The sequence below is a fragment of the Vulpes vulpes genome, chromosome 9 (assembly GCF_048418805.1).
Source record: "Vulpes vulpes isolate BD-2025 chromosome 9, VulVul3, whole genome shotgun sequence".
In the NCBI taxonomy this organism is placed as follows: Eukaryota; Metazoa; Chordata; class Mammalia; order Carnivora; family Canidae; genus Vulpes; species Vulpes vulpes.
The window spans coordinates 54,929,657-54,950,474 of NC_132788.1; the positions used below are offsets into that span (position 1 = coordinate 54,929,657).

General features: G+C 44.7%; 1 protein-coding gene across 3 annotated transcripts in view; it reads left to right on the top strand.

Annotated features, from left to right (window-relative positions):
* Positions 1–10,814: 10,814 nt before the first annotated feature.
* Positions 10,815–20,818, top strand: part of PODXL2 (podocalyxin like 2) — a 36,734-nt gene continuing 26,730 nt past the window's right edge. For 2 of the 3 annotated variants that reach the window (XR_011994291.1, XM_072720139.1), the window contains exons 1-2: positions 10,815–10,944; positions 17,132–17,410. Coding sequence is in view for 2 of the 3 variants with exons in the window: in XM_072720139.1 (XP_072576240.1) it covers positions 10,878–10,944; positions 17,132–17,410 (346 nt within the window). In the remaining variant the exon portion in view is untranslated. Of the gene's footprint in view, positions 10,945–11,478; positions 11,731–17,131; positions 17,411–20,818 lie in introns of those variants that run through there. The other variant, XM_025991601.2, reaches the window with a different exon arrangement.

Consider the following 20,818-nt stretch of genomic DNA (forward strand, 5'->3'; position numbering starts at 1 on the left):
CCTGTGCTGAAGGCGGTGCTAAACCGCTGAGCCACCCAGGCTGCTTGTGATGAGAAATTTTAAGGTCTTTTTTACTCTCTTAGCAACATTTAAATCTACAATACAGCACTCTTAACTATAGTCAGCATGCTGTGTACTGTATATTTTTATGCTAACAAAACAATATCACACAGGGTTAACAAGGCTTGAACCGAGGTAGCTAGCCCATGAGGGGTGGGAGGCAAGAGAGGAACACAGTTCGGAGTATTTTACAGGGAGCTCCTGCTGGTCACTCAACTCCTGCAGGGAGAAAGGAGGAAGAGATGAGTGAAAGGCTCTGGTCTTTCACGTCTGCAAATGGCAGTGGTCTGAACTAGAGGGTCGGGGAAGGTGGACACAGTTTAGATGGACTTTGCAGTTTCAACAAGATTCAGTGATGGATAAGAAGTGGGAGAAAAGAAGAACTAGATGATGATGACCAGATTTCTAGCTTGGGAAACAGGTCGAGGTATAGTAGGGAGAACCAGGAGCTTCACTGGGTGCACGTTGGCTAGAAATGCATTGTAGACTTGAAATAGTGTGAAATTTGCAGGCCGATTTGAGCCTGGACTGCTAATAGTGTTTTGGGCATGAGCTATAATCATCTGACAGCTGTCATGGTGGGGCTGAGTGTAATCACCCAGCAGAACGCAGTGAGAAATGAGCATTGAAGGAGACTTGAAGGCCCATTATCTGAACCAGCAAAGGACACTTAGGAGTGGGCAGATGGCAGGAGGAAAATGAGGGGAGGGATGCTTATGGAAGCCAGAAGAAAGCAATTCAGGTAGGTTGAGGTCAGTTGGGGCCAACATAGCTCTAAGGTAAAATGACAAGCCTGTCCACCGTACCAAGTTTCATTGCATCTAAGATGCCATCTATTATAAAAATCACCATTATTTTATGTGCTGCTAAGACAAAAATGCTAACATTTAGAATGATTAGATGCCATCAACCGTAACATGCCCCAGCTTAGAGGTGCTGGGGAATTGTTTCAAATATGCATCTTAAGTGGAAATGGGGTGTTGGTGGAAGCATGGTGGCTGGTGGTGACCTTGACAAGCGGTTTCAATGCACTGTTCATAGAATAAGGAGGAGGGAAGCAGTAAGGAAATAGAGGTTGCATATCTAGAGAAATCTTGACAATTTTGGCTCTGAAGGGAGAGCAGGGAAATCGGCAGCTGGCAAGGTGTGTAGGATCAAAGGGAGTCTTTTCCTTTTGTGTTTATGAATTTTAGAATTGAGCAAAGTTTGTATTCATGCCATAAGAGTTTACTAATGGATTAATCTGAAAGATAACTGAGTGAAAAAAGATATCAGGGACCCCTGGGTGGCTCAGCGGTTGAGCATCTGCCTTTGACTCAGGGCAGATCCCAAGGTCTGGGGATCGAGTCCCACATTGGGCTCCCTGTGAGGAGCCTGCTTCTCCCTCTGCCTATGTCTGCCTCTCTCTGTGTGTCGCTCATGAGTAAATAAATAAAATCTTAAAAAAAAAAGAAAAAAGATACCAAAGGATGTGATCCAAAATACATAAAACTTAAAAGTATACTGATACAATGTACTATTTTGTGTGTGCATATGTCAAAGATAATAAAAAGCAGGGGTTCCTGGGTGTCAGTCAGGTAAACGTCCAACTCATGTTTTTAGCTCAGGTCGTGTTCTCAGGATCGTGAGATCGAGACCCACATCAGGCTCTTCACTCAGCACGGAATCTGTTTGACATTCTGTCCCTCTGCCTCTGCCTCTTCTCCCTTCCCTGCTCACTCACTCTCTCTTGAAAAAAAAGAAAAAAGTGTATACTTATGTTCTTGTGGGGTTTTTTACATAACAGGATTATTGAGATAGAAGCCATATACTGTATGATTTAAAATGTACAATCCAATGGTGTTAACATAGAGTTGTTCAACTATTATCACTGAGTTTTAGAATATTTTCATCACCTTCCAAAAACCCATACCTGTTAACAGTCAACTCCCCCCATCGTTCAACCTCCTCTCCCCAGCCCTAGGCAAACACAAATCCATTTTCTATCTCAACGATATGACTATTCTGGACGTTTCCTATCAGTGGGGACATAACAATATGTGGTATTGATGGGCTGCTTCCACTGACATAATATTTTTAAGTTCCATCCCTGTTGTAGCATGTCTGAGCATTTCATTCCTTTTCGTGGCTGAATAATATTCCATCGGATGGATATGCCACATTTTATTTACCTACTCATTGGTTGATGAACATTTGGGTTGTCTCCACCTTTTCACTATTATGAGTAATGCAACCATGAACAAGTCATGCAACAAGTTTTTGTATAGGCATATGTTTCCTGTTCTCTGGGATCCGTGCCTTGGACTGGACTTGCTGGGTGGTTGGCAACTTTAGGTTTTGATCTTGTGAGGAGCCACCAGTCCATTTCCCAAACAGCTACATTTCTACATTTTGCATTCCCGTCACTAGGATGTGAGGGTTCTGATTTCTCCACATCCTGCCTAATACAAGCCTTCCTTCTTTGAATTGAGTCATCTCAGTGCGGGTAAAGTGCTTTCTCATGATTCAGATTTGCATTTTCCTGAGGCTAATGAGGTTAAGTATCTTTATGTGCTTATTGGCCATTGGTATATCTTCTTAGAGAAATTCCTGTTCAGATTTTTGCCCATTTTTAATTGGGCAAAAAAAATGATCTCTAATAAAGAGATAATAATAAATTTAATTATCCTCAGAATTATGACTTCCAATTTTTTTCCCATTCTGGGGTTGTTTTCTCTTCCTTGATGGTGTCCTTTGAAGCACAGAAGTTTTTAATTTTCTTGATTTCCAATTTTTATATCTTTTGTTACTTGTGCTTTTGGTGTCATCTCAGAAACCATTGCCTAATCCAAGGTCATAAAAATATGCCTCTCTGTTTTCTTCTAATAGTTTTATAGTTTTTCCTCCTACATTTAAGTCTTTGATCCATTTGGAGTTAATTTTTGTATGTAGTGTGAGGTAGGGGTCCAATTTCATTCTTTTGCATGTGGATACCTCTATGTCCCAGCATGATTTTCTGGAGACTGTGTCTTCTCCATTGAATTGCTTTGGCACTCTTGCCAAAAATCAATTGACCATAATGTGAGGGTTTATTTCTGAACTCTCCATTTTATCCAAGGATATGATTATCCTTGTGCTAGTGCCAACTTTGTTTTCCTTTCTCAAGGTTGTTTCAGTTATTCTGGACCCACTGAATTTCCACAAAAACTTTAGAATCATCTCATCAGTTTCTACAAGGAAGCCAGCTGGGATTTTAATGGGGATTGGGTTGAATATGTAGATTAGTTTAGGGATTGTCATTTTAACAGTTATAGTCTTCTTAACCATGAAAATGTAATGTCTTTCTATTTATTTAGGTCTTTAATGTCTTTCAATAATGTTTGTATTTTCAGAGTAAGATTTGTGCTTATTTTATTTATTCCTAAGTATTTTATTCCCCTTGATGCTATTATAAATGGAATTGTTTTTCTTAATTTCATTGCAATTTGTATTAGCTTTCTATTGCTGTCATAACAAATTACTACAAACTCAGTGGCTTAAAATAACCCAAATTTATTATCTCAGTTTGGGAGGTCAGAAGTCTGACATGGATCCCACTGAACTAAAATCATGGTGTCCATAATGCTATACTCCTCCTAGAGGCTCTGGAGAAAAATCCATTCCCTTGTCTTTCTGTGCTTCTAGAGGCTGCCTGCATTCCTTGGCTCATGGCCCCTTCCTTTACTTTCAAAGACAGTAATTGCATCACTCTGAGCTAGGCTTCCATCATCACATCTCCTTCTCTGACTTTGACTCCCTCCCTCCCTCCCTCCCTTCCTTCCTTCCTTCCTTCCTTCCTTCCTTCCTTCCTTCCTTCCTTCCTTCCTTCCTTCCTTCCTTTTTATCTATTTAAGCAGTGTCTGCACCCAACATGGTACTCAAACTCATGACCCCAAGATCAAGAGCTGCATATTCTACTGAGCCAGCCAGGTACACCTCCTTATTCCCTCTTTCAATTATAAGGATCTTGTGATTACATTGGGCCCACCTATATAATCCAGGATACTTTCCCATCTCAAGATTCTTGACTTAGTCACATCTGAAAGTTGCTTTTTCCATGTGAGGTAATGTATTCATAGGTTCTGGTGATTAGGACAGGGGACATCTTTGGGGGGCCATTATTCTGCACAAGTATATAGAAATATATTTGATTTTTGTATATTGATCCTATATTCTGCAAACTTGCTGAATGCATTTATTAGTCCTAATAGTTTTTTAGTGGATGAATAGGAGTTTTCCATACACAAGTCTATGTCATTTACAAATGGAGATGGTTTACTTCTTCCTTTCTAATCTGGGTGGCTTCTGTTTGATTTTCTTGCCTCTCTGGCCAGAACTTCTAGTAAAATACCGAATAGAAATAGCAAGAGTTGGACATCTTTATCTTGTACCTTAGCAGAAAAGCTTTCAGTCTTTCACCACTGAGTGTGATGTTGGCTAGAGGTTTTCATAGGTGTCCTTTATCGGGTTGGGAAATGTCCCTTCTATTCCTAGTTTCTTAAATATTTTCATCAGGTAGGGATATGGAATTATGTCAAATACTTTTTCTGAATCTATTCAGATGATCGTGTGGGTTTGGGTCCTTATTCTATTGATATGGTATATTGTATTAGTTGATTTTCAGATGATTTTCAGATTTCAAATTACCCTACATTCCTATGATACATCTCAATTGGTCACAGTGTAAACTTCTTCTTAAAAGTTGCTAGATTTGGGGCAGCCCCGGTGGCTCAGTGGTTTAGCACCGCCTTCAGCCTAGGACGTGATCCTGGAGACCTGGGATCGAGTCCCATGTCAGGCTCCCTGCATGAAGCCTGTTTCTCCCTCTGCCTGTGTCTCTGCCTCTCTCTCTCTCTCTCTCTCTCTCTCTCTCTCCCTGTCTCTCATGAATGAATAAATAAATAAAATTTATAAAAAATAAATAAATAAATAAATAAAAATAAAAGTTGCTAGATTTGGTGTCCTAGTACTTTTTTTTTCAAGATTTTATTTATTTATTCGTGAGAGACACACAGAGAGAGAGAGGCCGAGACACAGGCAGAGGGAGAAGCTGGCTCCATGCAGGGAGCCCGATGTGGGACTCTATCCTGGGTCTCCAGGATCATGCCCTGGACTGAAGGCAGCGCTAAACCACTGAGCCACTCTGGCTACCCTGGTGTCCTAGTACTTTGTTGGATATTTTTGCATCTGTAATCACAAGGGATATTGGTCTGCAGTTGTTTTTTTTTTTTTTTTTTTTTTTTTTTTTTTTTTTTTCCCTTATATCTGTGTCTGGTTTGGGTATCAGAGTAATATTGGCCTCATGTAATGATTGGAGAAGTGTTTCCTGCTCTTCTATTTTTTGGAAGAGTTTGTGAAAAATTGGTATTGATTCTCCTTTAAAGGTTTTGTATTCATTTTTATGTAGTTAGAAACTTCAATCACTTCATTTGTGCATTTTGTGATTGGTTAATATGTTTCCTATATTGCCATTACTTAGCTTTTTAAAACGTATTACATTTAGTTCTTCAATCTAACTGGTATGATGATATGAAGTAGGGATCTAACTTCATCTTTTCAGATATAATTGACACAACACCATTTACTGAGTAAGTAGCTATTCCCCACTACTTTGAAAAACTTGATCATAAATTTCCATGTGTACTGAGGCCCGTTTTTGATCTCTTTTATTTCATTGATTTATGCATCTATTCTAGTTTTAATAACACACTACTTTAATTTCTATATTTTATACTATGTTTCAATAAAAATTTCCTTGGCTCTTCTTGGATGTTTTCTGTTCTAGATGAATTTTAAAATCAGCTTGTCAAATTCTATAAAATAGTCTCTTAGGATTTTTTTGTTGGTATTGCATCAAATTTGATTAATCTGACAAATCTTTACAGTATTGAATTTTTCTATCCAAGGACAAGATACCCTTTTGCCTTTGTGTTAATATTATAAGAAGCTCCAGCATTTTCTCCATTTAGTTCTCATACATCTAGTTTGGTTTATTCTTGGCTTGTTGTTGTGAATGGGGTCTTTTTTACTACTGTTTTTTCTAACTGGTTATTGATGATACATAGAAAAGTTGTTGATTTCTATATATATCTTATATCTAGAAATCTTACTGAACTCTTTTTAAAAGTTAGTTATTTACTTATTTGAGAGAGAGAGAGAGAGAGAAAGAGAGAGAGAGAGGGGTGGTGTGCGGGGGGAGGGGCAGAGGGAGAGAATCGCTATGCAGACTCCCTGCCAAGTGCAGAGCCTGACATAGAGTTTATCCCATGATCTATGAGATCATGACCTGAGCTGAAATTAAGAGTTGGATGCTCAAATGACTGAGCCACCCAGGCACCCCTTGCTGAACTCTTATTAAATGTTTTCAATTAGTGTATATGTTTATTGTCTTGCATTTTCTAGGAACACTTGCAAATAATTATTTTTACCGGATTTTCCCAATATTTTTGATCCATTTCCTTTATCATGCCTTATTGCATTGTCTCTTACAGAATACTCTATATTTGTGTTGGTAATGATTATCCTTCCCTTATTCCTCACTTAAATGAGAATGCCTCTCATGTTTCTTCATTAAGTTTGCTGTAGGTTTTCGGGAGATAATGTTTTTAATTAAAGAAGTTTCCTTCTTTTAAAAGGAACAACAACAACAAAAACCTTAAAAAGTTCTTATTTGTTCCTTTTAAAAGGAGTAGGTTTTGGGATCCCTGGGTGGCGCAGCGGTTTGGCGCCTGCCTTTGGCCCAGGGCGCGATCTTGGAGACCCGGGATCGAATCCCACGTCGGGCTCCCGGTGCATGGAGCCTGCTTCTCCCTCTGCCTGTCTCTCTCTCTCTCTCTCTGTGACTATCATAAATAAATTAAAAAAAAATTAAAAGGAGTAGGTTTTAAGTCTTATCACATGCCCCTTTTCAGGGCATCTCTTGAGATTTTTTTTTTCTTGACACTCTTAATGCAGAGAACTACATTAGTGACTTTTGCTGATACTCAACCAATCTTATGACCCTGGGTTAAGCCTATTTAATCACAGTGTATTTTTAGTACGTTGCTGGAATCCACTTGCTCATATATTCCTTATGAAAGTTGTATCTGTGTTTAGGAAGATTGGCTTAAGGTTTTTTATTTGTATTATTCATAGTTGGTTTTGGCATCGGGGTCACACAAGCCTCATAAAGTGAATTGGGATACTTTCTAACTTTGCTTTCAAAAGGTTTATATATTGAAGGCTTGACAGAATGAATACACTCATTCCAAAAGAGGCTTATGTCTTTTTAAAGAGTCGATTTTTACTCTCTTTTAGTTTTCTCCAACTGTTGTTTGTTTAGCTTTTCTACTATTTGAATCAATTTCAGTAATTTGTGTATTCCTTAAAGTATTCAATTACATTTTGATTTTTATGGATATATGTGAAGTTTTGCTTAAAAGTTTTAAATCTTATTTCTAGTTTTGCTCCCTTTTTCATTCCTAATGGCATCTACTTATGCCTTCTCTTTTTTATCTTACACTAAATTTTGACTGTTTTATTTATCTTTTCAAATAATAGGCTTTTAGCAATCAGTTCTACTAGGTTTTTGTTGTTTTAACAACAATAGAAATTTATTGATTCATGTGTATATGTATATTTGTGTAGTTTAAAGCTTCTTAAATTGAATGCTTAGTTAATTTACATTTAATGTTTTTTCCCCCTAATAAATGCATTTACAGCTATAAAAGCTCTGTGAATTGTTGACTATATCCTATGGATTTTGATATTCAATGTTCTCACATTGCCATTAATTTCTAAATAGATTAAAATTTATATTGTGATTTACTCTTTAAGATTATTTAGACAGGTATGCATTTTGGGCTGTAGTTTCCTCCATCAATTAAATCTCATTTGCTTTTTATCTTCCCAGCAATTCCTCCTCATTGTAGACAACTAATTGATCCCATCTTGTTTTCCAGGTGGTGCTGTTTTGTAGTTACACACACATATATATAGTTATATATATATATATATATACATGTGTATATATATATGTATATATATATATATATATATCCTGTTATTTCTAGGAATCAAGAGCAGGAGGGGAAAGCAGGGACATGTGTGCAGTGTACCAGCAGCATGATTTAATATCCCTCAATTTCTTTTCTCTTTTTAAGGTGAGAGGTACCAGATCATATTTGTATCTAATGAAAATGATCCAGAGAAAGAAAGCCTGACACTGTCAGAAAAGGAACACCCTAAAATGAAGTCCTTGAAAAGGAGATAAATAATGCAATGGTGAGCCCAAGTGGAGGAGACCGGCTTGTGATAAAGAGGAGATGTTTCCTTCTTTTTAACAGAAGAAAGAAGGAGATAGATGACAGATCTAGATACATCCTAGTTTTCTCTTTTCCAAGTCAGATACTCTCAGTTTTAACTGTTGTTTTTAATGACATCTTTCTGGATTTCTCCTCTGTTACGTGGTCCTTCCTAAAAAGAAAAAGGTTGTCATAAAAATATAATGTTAATGGAATTCACACAGTTCAGAATAAGAGGGCCGTTAACTTCCTTGTTCTGGATACTGTACTCATTTTAGGTCCGAAATTGCTTTACACTTTGTAGCCGTTACCAATTTGTGGGAATTTTGTATGAACTGTTTTAAATTAGGTCTCCTTTAATTTGTACGTGCCTAGAGACTAGCACCCAAAAACACAGTCAATGTGACTCAATTCAGTCATTCTCCAAGTCCTGTTGGTTGTCTGTGGAGGGTTTTCTCGAATCTTCTCTGCCAGTCCTGGGTCAGACTTCTGCCATCTGCCACTGAGACTACTGCAGCATTCTCTCCAGTGGCCATTTTGCTCTTCCTCCCTGCTGCCCTCAGAATTCTCTAAAATACATGCCATGATTTCTGCAGAAGAAATGAAAGTCCAAACTTCTCATCTTTTTTTTTTTAATTTTTTTTAAATTTAATTATGATAGTCACACACAGAGAGAGAGAGAGAGAGAGAGAGAGAGGCAGAGACACAGGCAGAGGGAGAAGCAGGCTCCACGCACCGGGAGCCCGATGTGGGACTCGATCCCGGGTCTCCAGGATCGCGCCCTGGGCCAAAGGCAGGCGCTAAACCGCTGCGCCACCCAGGGATCCCCCAAACTTCTCATCTTGATGTTTAAGATCTTTTACTGTCAGGTCCTCACCTACTTTTGTAGGATCCGTGATGTCCACTGACGCAGCCTATGGAGGTAGCTTAAACTGACTATAGGCTAAATAAAATGATGTAGTTCTGTTAATTAAATAAGATGATCTTTACCTAAAGTTTCTAATATGGCACTGCTTTTTATCATGTTCTTAGACTAGTCACTTTCTCCTTGTGTTTCACTTCCTCATTTATAATGTAAGGGCTTACTACTTTGTACAGATTAACCAAGAATTCATTAAGATATTTAGCTCATAAGTCAACTATCTTTCTAACTTTGTCTCCTGCCTCATGCTAATCATGAAAGTCATTATATTCCTAAATATGAAATGCCGTGTATTATCATACCATGCTACATTTTGCTCATGTTCTTTCTTTTGCCTGGGACCCATCTCCACCCTAACTCCTATTTCTCCTATGTATTTAGTCCTGGAGGAGTCCTCTGGGATCATCTACAATACCTAGTGATATACCCTGGATAGAGGGGTGAGAATATATTTTGAAAAAGCAAGTTCAATATAATAATTTATCTTAAAGCAATGTTTTCTGAATATACTACGTATAAAGTAAAACACGGAATTATTGCTGTTGCAGATGTTTACATTTCAGCAATTTCAAGAGGGTCAGAGCTTTTTTCTGTTCCTTAAAGAGGCTGAGCTCCACTCTAACTCAGGAATTACCAATGCACTTTTCTCTCCCTGGAAGAGTCTCTTCCTAACCCAGCTTCCTACCGGATACCCATTTATCCATTCAGGTGCCAGCTTAAATGTTTCTGCAGGAAGGTACGTGTAAAGTTTCCCTTCTATACTGTCATATTTCCTTATACCTCGTAACAGACTTCACAACGGTTTGACCATGCAGTCACCTGCCTGTCGTGTTGGTGTCTTCTCAGCTAGACTAAGCTCTGAGGATAGGAGTTGTACTGTTCTGTTCACCACCATGGTGCCTGGCACAGGAAGGAACTTTGGTTGCCAAAAGGGATCAAACACTTAACAAAAGTTAACAAACACTGCTCTATGATCATGGAAATCCCACGTGTAACGGATGAGGCAAGGGAGGTGCAAAGGAGAGCTTGCCCAGGTCCAGTGCCCTTGAGAAGCCTTTCATGATCCCAGAGTCCCCGTTCAGCCTCTTGACGTAGGATTAGGGACAGTCTTCACGCCAACGGCATCAGGGGCCAGTCCTGTCCTCTCTGATCAGTGTCATTCCACGCAAGCGGACTCCTGCTGCCCTATGGGCACGCAGGAAACATTTCCGGTGCAAGGGACGCCCAGGCGGCACGGGTGTGCCCTGCGCCGTCGCCACACATCGGGCAGGTGGCCACGCTCCCGAAGGCGCGGGGAAGGCGCGAGGTGCGAGGCTGGGGCCTCCAGGTGCTTGCGGTGGCGGCTCCGCCCCTCTAGGCCTCCGCGGCGCTGATTGGCCGGCCGGGCGCCGGGGGCGGGGTGGAGGGGCGGCCGCCCGCGCGCCCGCCTCGTCTCCGCGGGGGCGCGCCCGCGGCACGCGGCCGGGCGGGGCCGGGGGTGAGTGACGGCCGCGCGGGCCAATGGGGCGGGCGCGCGCCGCCGCCGCCGCCCGCGCGGCCCCTGACGCCGGCCGAGGCGCCGCGCCGCTGCGGCTGCGGGCGGCGACGGCTGCACCATGGGCCGGCTGCTGCGGGCCGCCGGGCTGCCGCCGCTGCTGCTGCCGCTGCTGCTGCTGGCCGGGGGTGAGTGCGCGCCGCGCGGGCGGGCGGGCGGCGGCGGGCCCGGGGCAGGCGGCGGCGGCGGCGGCGGCGGTGCTGGACAGCTCCCGGGCCGCCAACAAAGGGGCCGGCGCGCGGGGCGCGGGGCGCGGGGCGCGGGGCGCGGTGGGCTGCTGCCCGGCCGTCCGCGGCGCCGCGCTCCCAGGGCGGGACCGGGGGCCGGGGCGGGGGGCCGCCGCGTGTGCCGCGTGCGAGCGGCTGCCGGCGCGGGGGCCCGCGGGGCCGCACACACGCGCGCGCGCAGGGGAGTGTGGCGGCGGGCGCGCCTGCTCGCGCTCCCGGGCGCTGTCTCCCCGGGCCACGGGGAGGGCGGGCCGCGGCCGCCCGCTCCGCCGCAGCCGCACCGGGTGGGGCCGCGGCCCAGGTGCCGGGGCCCCCGCGGCGAGGGCGGGAGTCCCGCGGCTCGGCGGGGGCAAGCGCCGGAGAGCCGCACACGCCGCGGCTGCGACAATGGGGGGCGTGTGTGCGCGCCCGTGCTGCCGCCGGCAGGAGCGGGGGTGTGGCACGTGAGCGTCCGTCCGCGCTGTGCGGGCAACTTTATGAGGAGGTGTGACGGCCGCCGGGTGCTGCTGTGGCCGTGCCATTGCCGGATGGCTCCTGCGCAGCTGCCACGCAGGGATGGGCGTGAGGACACCCGGAGACGTGCACAAGGGCAGGCGGGGAAGACAGGCTGGGTGTGAGCGGCAGGTGTGCAACGATGTGTCTGTGACAGCCCGCGGAGCGGCTTCCCAGCGGCCGCGCGGGATCCAGGTGTGTGCTTGGCGGGGGAGCATGAGGCATGTGACCGCCTGAGACAGGCCACCAGCACCGAGTCGGGGCGGGGAGAAGCGCTGTCTGCCAGGGTGGGTCAGATAAGGTCATGGCCGAACAGCCTCTGGCCGGCACAGTGGACGGGGCAGCCCCCAGGAGTGCCGTATGGAGGGTGACAGCCGGCTGGTGGTGGACACACACGCTGGGATGAGTGTGTGTGCGTGCTCACTCATCAGGTCGCCTTGAGTGACTCCACTTCTGATGGACACACAGGAGATCACGTCGGTGCGCGTGTCTGTGGGAGTGGACCAGGGACCCTGGCTACTTAGCCACTTCCCGTGCAGTGAACCCACAAAGACGCAGGCACATGTGTGCATCCGTGTGAGTGAAGGAGAGACCTGTGAAGGTCTCTGCGTGAGGGGGGAGAGCAGTTTTTCCTCGGCGGTGGCGATGAGATGGGCCATTGCTGTGGGCCCGTAGTGACGGAATCCTAGGGAAAACGCCTGGGAGGGGAAGAGGCCCTTGCTCCTGAGGTGCCCCGGGAAGGGTCAGCCCCGCAAGGGTACTTTTTCTCCATCATCAGTCCAGGGAGGGGTAAGGACCTAAGTGCTTGTGCACAGAAATATGTCCATTGGTGTTTGTCTCAGGCACGCACACACACCTATGTCTATGTTTGCATACCTTAAATCCTCTCTGGAAGAGGTGAGAGTCAACAAATAAATTAAATATTGATTAGTCTGCTATTTATTTGTGCAACAGCCACACCAGAACTGGCAAGAAAAGTGTGTCAGGACCCATGCCCAGCTGTGGCTAGCCACGGATGACTGTCGGCAGCTTTACGCCTTCTGTGCTCCCTCCCACCTCCTCCCTCTTGTACACACTTCATGGTGTGCGTTATTACCTCCCCCTTGGCGACTTGTCTGTGTCCAGCAGTATGTCTCTTTCCTATACACCTTTCTGTAGAAACCCTTCAAGAACCCCATCGGCATTGCTTCTCAGACACAGCAGACATGCACTCATGAGTGTGTGTGTGTGTGTGTGGTAGGATGATTGTGCTAGACAATTTCTGTTGTAGCTGACACTTAAGGGTGTGGGGGCTGTGTGGCAGATGCTGCTGGGCAGCTCCCGTATTGGTGTCTGGCAAGGGCTTAGGGAGATCTGTACTTCAGAGCTGCTGATGAGGGGAAGGGTGGGGGTGTAACTGATGGTGGAATCAGGAAAGGATGTTTGGATCAGGAGCAGATTGCAGGGGAGATAAAACATGCAGAGGATTACTAAGGCCTTGTTTTTTGTTTTGTTTTGTTTTTTCACCCCCTAAGATAATAAGCCTGCTTCCCTTGCCTCTCTTTCTGATTTTAGGTCAGATTTTCAATGCTTTGAGGCTGGTCCCCAAATCCTTTTCATGTGCCTTCTTTCTCTCTCCCTTTCCCTGTTGGGAGTGACAAAGTATCAGAAAATTATAAGTGCTAGAGAAAAATAAAAGAATATGGGGAGCCTGGGTGACGCCCAGTCGGTTAAGCTTCCACCTCTTGGTTTCAGCTCAGGTTGTGATTCTGGGTAATGAGATCGAGCCCCACATCTGGCTCCGTGCTCAGCATGGAGTCTGCTTGAGATTCTCCCTTTCCTGCTGCCCCTAGCTTCCTGCCCCTTGTGTGCATGCAAGCTCTCGTCTTAAAAAAAATCTTTAGGCAGCCCCAGTGGCTCAGCGGTTTAGCGCCACCTTCAGCCCAGGGCGTGATCCTGGAGACCCGGGATCAAGTCCCATGTCAGGCTCCCTACATGGAGCCTGCTTCTCCCTCTGCCTGTGCCTCTGCCTCTCTCTCTCTCTCTCATAAAATAAAATCTTAAAAAAAAATCTTTAAAAAGAAAAAAGAAAATCAGTCACAAAGAGTGTAATTCTGAAATTTTAAATCAGATGGAGTCTCAATTAAGGCAGATTAATTATCAAGTGCAAAAGCAATTAGATACAGAATGCTTAGGGCTCAGCTACTATTTTGGTGGGCAAGTTTGAAAATAAGCAACCTCTTGCAATTACCTGAATAATTACTCATTGCCAAGGCTTTTGAAAATATCAAGGTCTATATAAAGAAAAAATAATCACAGGGAAAAAGAACTTCAAGAAAATGGAACTATTTACTGGAAAAGGAATGAAAATCCTGATTTCCTTTTTTCACACAAGCTTTTCAGCAGGATTATCACAATCTCTGTTCATTCCTTTTGGACTGTTGGGAAAGGAAGAGGTGGGAGGGGGTGGAAGGAGACTGTAGCTTCTGTCTGACAGGCGGAGGAGAGAGGTTCAGAGAATAGAGGAACTCACCTTATCATGGGAGTGGTAGGAAGGAGTCCTGGCTAATTGAACAAACCACAGTCCTCTGCACAGAGAGCTTCACGACTAAACAGTATTTGACTTCCAGAGGTGGGAAATGAACAGGATTGCTGGTCAGACTTTCCTTTAGAGGGGACGATGCAGTATTCTCAAGGTCCAAGCTGCTGTGGAGAGCTGGCCCATGGCCTAGAAGGGAGCGATTTCGCTCCCCCCATGCCCCAGTTCAGCTCTGCGAAAAAACTCTCAGGTTTTGAAGAGGCAATGCAAGTTGGAGCCTCCTGAGGCTAAAATCCCAAGAATTTCTAAAGTAAACCAGTTTGCACCTTTCTAAAGACGCTGACATAATGTCCTCCCCAACATACCTGCTGGAGACTGGTGTATGTAAATAAAGATTTTCACCCAGTGGCCCTTTCAAAGACTGGCTTCTCAGGTGCCCTGGAGATCTGTAAAATTTTTATTTAATTATTACAAACATTTCTAATCAGTTGGCTTTTTTTCTTCGTGGACTGCATGAGTTTTTTTTCAGGTAAGATGATTGCATTTGGCTCCCCCAATCTTGGGGGTACCACTCTACAAAACAGGGCTGTTATATCCAGTGGTATCATATATAAAACCTAGACTACACCTGTCCAAACAATGGTCATTTTTGAGGGGAGAAATCCACCCACTAATTACAGGGCTTCTGTTCACTAGCTATTTGACCTTACCGTCCTGAACCCTCTCTTATTTCACCTGCGGGAAAGAAGAGGGTTATTTATTCATTTATTCAAACACCTACTGAGTTCCTGTCATATTTCAGAGACTGTTGAGGCACTGGACTGACCAGGTTGACTCAGACACGGGACACAGTGAGGGGGAAGGAGACTGTAAGATGGCCTTTTACAGTTTGAAAGAAAAGTGTGGTAATTTGTTTGGGAGGCTGTAGTACTGGGAGTGGTGCCTGGCCGAGACTAGGGTAGTACTGGGTAGTGCTTCTCAGAGGTAGAGGTTGGGAGCAGGAGCAGGAGCTGTGCAGATGGGCACAGGTGGCCCTAGGCATTACCTATTTCTGGTTAAAGGCTTTTTTTTTAAAAAGATTTTTTATTTATTTATGACAGACAGAGAGAGAGAGAGGCAGAGACAGAGGCAGAGGGAGAAGCAGGCTCCATGCAGGGAGCCTGACATGGGACTCCATCCCAGGTCTCCAGGATCAGGCCCTTGGCGGAAGGCGGCGCTAAACCTTTGAGCCACCAGGGCTGCCCTGGTTAAAGGCTTTTTGAGACTTGGGTACTGTCCTGTGTTTTCACCCATCAGTTCTGCTTTTGTTTGTTTGTTTTTTGGAGTCACATAAAATAACTCTGGTCTTTGTTACTCACAGTGACCTTTTATCTTAATATATTTGAGGATACCATTCTTTTATCCTGGCCAAGAACATTCCAATTCTCTGTTCTTTATGTAGGATAATAATACTTACATGTATGAAATACAGGCTGCTCATTGTAGCACTGTTCTCATGGAGCTTACCTCATTTGAGGCTCCTGTCTCCCTGAATGCTGTGGAATTTTTGCTTTACAGATGAGGAAACCAGGGCCCCTGGTGGAAAAGTAGCTTACCCAGAGTGGCTCACCTAGGGAAGCCAGAACACAAACCTGCTTCCCTGGCCCAGGCTCTCTCTACGAGGACATCCTTCCATGTTTGACTTCAAGACCTGTTTATCCTCTTCTACACACCTTTTAACTGTGTTAGGCCCCTTCACTCGGAAGGCTTTCCTTACGATTACGTGTTATATTCATGGATCTGTGTTGTCCAACCGTGCATAGCATACGCTGTCTCCACTGCACCCTGGGTGCCAGGCTTAGGGCTTACTGCTACTTCAGAAGGTGGTTATGAAGATTCAGATTCAGACAACACTTGCAAAGCATTTAGCACACAGCACCAATAGTGTTATCTCTCATTTTCTATTATAAACTTCACGAAAGGGACACCTGGGTGGCTCAGCGGTTGAGCGTCTGCCTTTGGCCCAGGGCGTGTTCCTGGGCTCTCGGGATCAAGTCCCGCATCGGGCTCCCTGCATGGAGCCTGCTTCTCCTCTGTCTGCCTGTATCTCTGCCTCTCTCTCTCTCTGTGTCTCTCATGAATAAATAAATTAAAAAAAAAATAAACTTCACGAAAAATTTCCATGAACTCTTCAGGCCAGGGCATGGTGCGTGACAGGGGCAAAGCAGGACATAACTCTTTACTGCATCATTGAACTTTAGTCTTGGAAAAGAAAAATTTAGAGGTCATTTCAACCACCTTCCTTATTTTTTTGGATGAGAAGATAGACACAGAGATTTTAAGTGACTTTCCAGAAGACATATATAGCAAGTTAGTAATATCTGTGTGATTAAACTAATAATTAAGTTGTGAAACTAGCAAATAGGGCTGTCTTCCTGTTCTTAGTGAATGGGATTGAGAGAAGGGAAATATTCCCTTTAATTTATTGGGTTTTGTTCATTTGTTATATAAATTAGGAAAGAGGAATCCAAGATTCTAAATAAATATGTTCTAACCAATGCTGGATGAGCCTGATCTGCAGTCTCACATAGTCTTTAAAGACTATTCAGGAGATCATATTGCTGAAATACAAATCACATTTTTAATGCAGTTCTGGAAGATGTTCGGCTTAGGGCAGAAGCCTGGGGAACAGTGTGCACACAAGGTCCTTCAAAGCAGGGGCTTGGTCTTCACTGCATTTGTGCCCTGAGCACCCAGTACAGTTGTAGCAAAGATGGGTGCTGATAGCCGTTTCTAAATAAAAAGATGCCTAGTGGGTGCTGAGTCAGATGAACCTCACTCTCTCCTGCCCACCTCCCTTGGTCTCTCCGTTGACCCTGCTGCAGGGAGGGCTAAACAGTTTGGCCTTTGTGGAGTGAGAACAGCGTCTCAGAATCCCCTGGCAGCCACTGGATGTCAGGACTGTCCCCCCTCTAACCCTGCCCTGCCAAGTCTCCACTGGTACCTCTGGGCTCTTTGCTCTTGGGGTCATGTCTTAACCTTGTGCCAGTCTAGCCTTTTCCAGCCTCTCCTAACCATCTGGCTTTCGTGTCTGTACAGGATCATTCCTGGGCACATGGGCAGCTGGATCTGATGAGCCTGGCCCAGAGGGCCTCACCTCCACCTCCTTGCTGGACCTCCTGCCACCCACAGGCCTGGAACCGCTGGACTCGGAGGAACCCAGTGAGGCCATGGGACTGGGAGCTGGCCTGGGAGCCCCTGGCTCAGGTTTTCCCAGTGAAGAGAGCGAAGAGTCCCGCATTCTGCAACCACCACAGTATTTCTGGGAAGAGGAGGAGGAGCTGAATGACTCCAGTCTGGACCTGGGACCCACTGCAGGTAGTTGTTCTACGTAAGAGTATGTGCTCATTGCAGCTGGGAGTGAGGCCATGTAGGCAGAATGCCAGAGGACCATTTCCTTACTCAAATCACATCTCTTATCTCTCCCCACCAGCTTTAACCATGCTGCTTCCCGCTTGTGCACCAGAGCTGAATGTAGGACCCTGAGTGTCTTACTTGTCCAGGAGGCTCTTTTCTCTTTAACATTCGCTGCTATTTAGGGACCCTATGTTCTGTGGTCATATAACTCCATATAATGTGAGAGCCTGGGAGCAAAACATTCTTCCAGCGTAAGCATGCAAAAACTACTGCTCATAGGGGTTAAAAGCATGCCTCAGTTTATACACCTGCTTATATGCTCAGCCATGATCCACGCCGAAGCTTCCCAGGGTCTGGGGTTGTTCGTTTTTCCTGCTATGCTTTATCTTCTCTGTTGAAGGTTCCTGGTTCCCGTGCCCCTGCTGAGGTCTCTCTGACCCCCAATCAAGGCACTGCTCTTCTCTGGGTCACGTCCCAGGGTTGGTTTCTGGGTTTACAAAGCATCGCTGATGGACCTGTGGGGGCCACAGTGAGCCTGAGACCTGAATAGGACCAAACCAGAATGTGTGCAGTTAGGGGCTGGATGCAGATGTGGCACAGGACATTGGCCATGCTTCTAGCTTCAGCAGCTATGCATGTTCTTGGCCAGCAGGAGCCCAGTTATAAACATTAGACTGCCACTTTATGTATGTGCTAGCCCATGCACACGGGAGCAGGGTGTTATAGAATGTAGTTCTAATTTTTCCCCTTAGGGTGTATAATATTTTGGATTTATGTTCTCTAATTATAAAAATAATACATGGAAGTTGTGGAAAATATGAAAAATGCAAAGAAGGAAAATTCACCCATAATCTCACAACTAAGAGAACTAAGAGAAACTATTAATAGTTTGGGATACATTCTTATAGTCTTATTTATTTATTTATTTATTTATTTATTTATTTATTTATTTTAAAGATTTTATTTATTTATTCATGAGAGAGGCAGAGACACAGGCAGAGGGAAAAGCAGACTCCATGCAGGGAGCCTGATGTGGGACATGATCCCGGAACTCCGGGATCACTCCCTGGGCCAAAGGCAGACGCTCAACTGCTGAGCCACCCAGGCTGCCCTTGTTTCCAGTTTTAATGCTGCTAAAACTAATTATTATCTATTTTTGCACTTCTCTGATTTTTTCGCTGTGATAAATTTCTAGAATAAAATTGCTAGGTGTAAAGATGTATCAGTCGGCATCCTACCCGGAGAAAGAGGACATGGCTGAACTAAGATAAGCCAGGGAAGTTTATTTATAGAATAAGGAACTTACAAAGGTATAGGTAGGGGGTAGGCCAACCAGAGAGGAGTCCAGGGCCTGTGGCAGCAGAGCACTCAATGCTCCTACACCCAAAGGGTCAGAGGGGATGGATGGATGAAAGGATCTAGGAGGGACAGAGAATGGTGGAGAGCAAGTGGTTCTGACAAGGGCAGTGACCCAGCAGGGGAGAAACTAGGGGAGGAAATACCTGACCCTTTCTCCTCCCATCTTCTGCTGGGGTCCCTGCATTCTCTCTTTCCCTGCCTCTGTTGAGTCTGGTCAGGAAGCAGGGACATGACCTGTTGCTGCAACTCTTGGAGTCCATCCCCCAGGGCACAGAAAGGGGTAGGGAAAGGTAGAAAGGGGATCTGGAGGGGTTGGAGCATGTCTGGTGCAAAGGATGAGAATCTTCCCACAGGCTTTTGTTAAATATTTCCAGATCAGCCTCCAGAAAGCTCTTTGCGGTTTGCATACCCACCAGAGGTGGAATGAATGCCACTTTTTTGGATCCTTCCCACCAGCATTTTGTCATTTAGAAATCTTAGTCAACTTGATAAGCAAATTATAGTGGCCTTTGATTGCTAGTGAACATTAACGTGTGTGTGTCTGTGTGTGTGTGTGTATTTTCTGACCATTTATAGTCCTTTCCAATTTGAGGCATAGTATAATGAAGAACAGACTTTGGAGTCAGGCCGATTCCAAAGTTTTAGCACTAACACTTAACATCTATGTGATTTTTGGCAAGGAGCAACCTTTGCCTCGGTTTTCCCGAAGTAGTATCTTAGGGTTTTGCGGTTAAATGCAGTAATTCATTTAATGCACTCAGCACAGCACTTGGTACACTGTAAGTGTTCTGTATTACCTGTTACTGCTTTTACATGTTTTTCTATTGAGGCTTTAATTTTTTCTTACCATGTAAAAAAGATACTAACCTTTTCTCTGATGTATATAGAAAACATTTTTCCAGGTTAGTAATTACTTTTTTTTTTAAAAGATTTTATTTATTCATGAGAGACAGAGAGAGAGAGGCAGAGACACCGGCAGAGGGAGAGGCTCCATATGCAGGAAGCCCGATGTGGGACTCAATCCTGAGACTCCAGGATCACGCCCTGGGCCAAAGGCAGGCCCTAAACCGCTGAGCCACCCAGGTGTCCCAATTACTTTTTTTATTTTTTATTTTTTTAAATTTTTTTTATTATTATTTATGATAGTCACACATAGAGAGAGAGAGGCAGAGACACAGGCAGAGGGAGAAGCAGGCTCCACGCACCGGGAGCCCGACGTGGGATTCGATCCCGGGTCTCCAGGATCGCGCCCTGGGCCAAAGGCAGGCGCTAAACCGCTGCGCCACCCAGGGATCCCTACTTTTTTTATTATAGTGATTTTTGACATACCATAAATTTCTTAGAAACTTGGACAGTCTTTCTTTTGAAATGTTTGAAATGTTTTTATGTGTTTAGAAAATCCATTCCTTTCCTGAGATATGTGCACCTTTTTTTCCACCTTAAATTTGTACATTTAACTCTATTTTAGCAGTAATTTATTTTGGTATGTGGTATAAGATAGTGATTTAGTTCATTTCCCCCATAAAGCTAGCCTCGTTACTGCAGCAGCATACATGCTGGTGAATCTATTCCCTTGTTATGGAAAAGAAGCACTAGACAATTAGATGTACATGGGTCTTTCTCTGGGCTCTTCTTCTTGTTTTGACCCTGGACATTCTAGTCTGAGACAAGCAATCATTCTGAGGGCCTCGGCCAAGAACGCCACTGCGATGAGCCTAGGACCTTCCTCAGGATCACAGTGGGATGACCCTGAGGCTTTGAGGAACTCACATTTGCTCTGCTTCTCCCTTCCCTTCCCCTTCTTTCCCTCTCGCTTCATCTCTTTTCTTCTTCCATTAGCCTCTCTTGGTCTCTTAATAGTGAAGACAGCTGCCATTCATTGAATACGTGTTCTGTCCCAGGCATTTTGTATCCATTCTTCTCATGCCAGCTGTCCAGTATGGTCTGTCTCCTCATCTCTTCTATGCACCCTGAATGACTGTGAGATGGGGACTCAGGTGCCCTGCACAG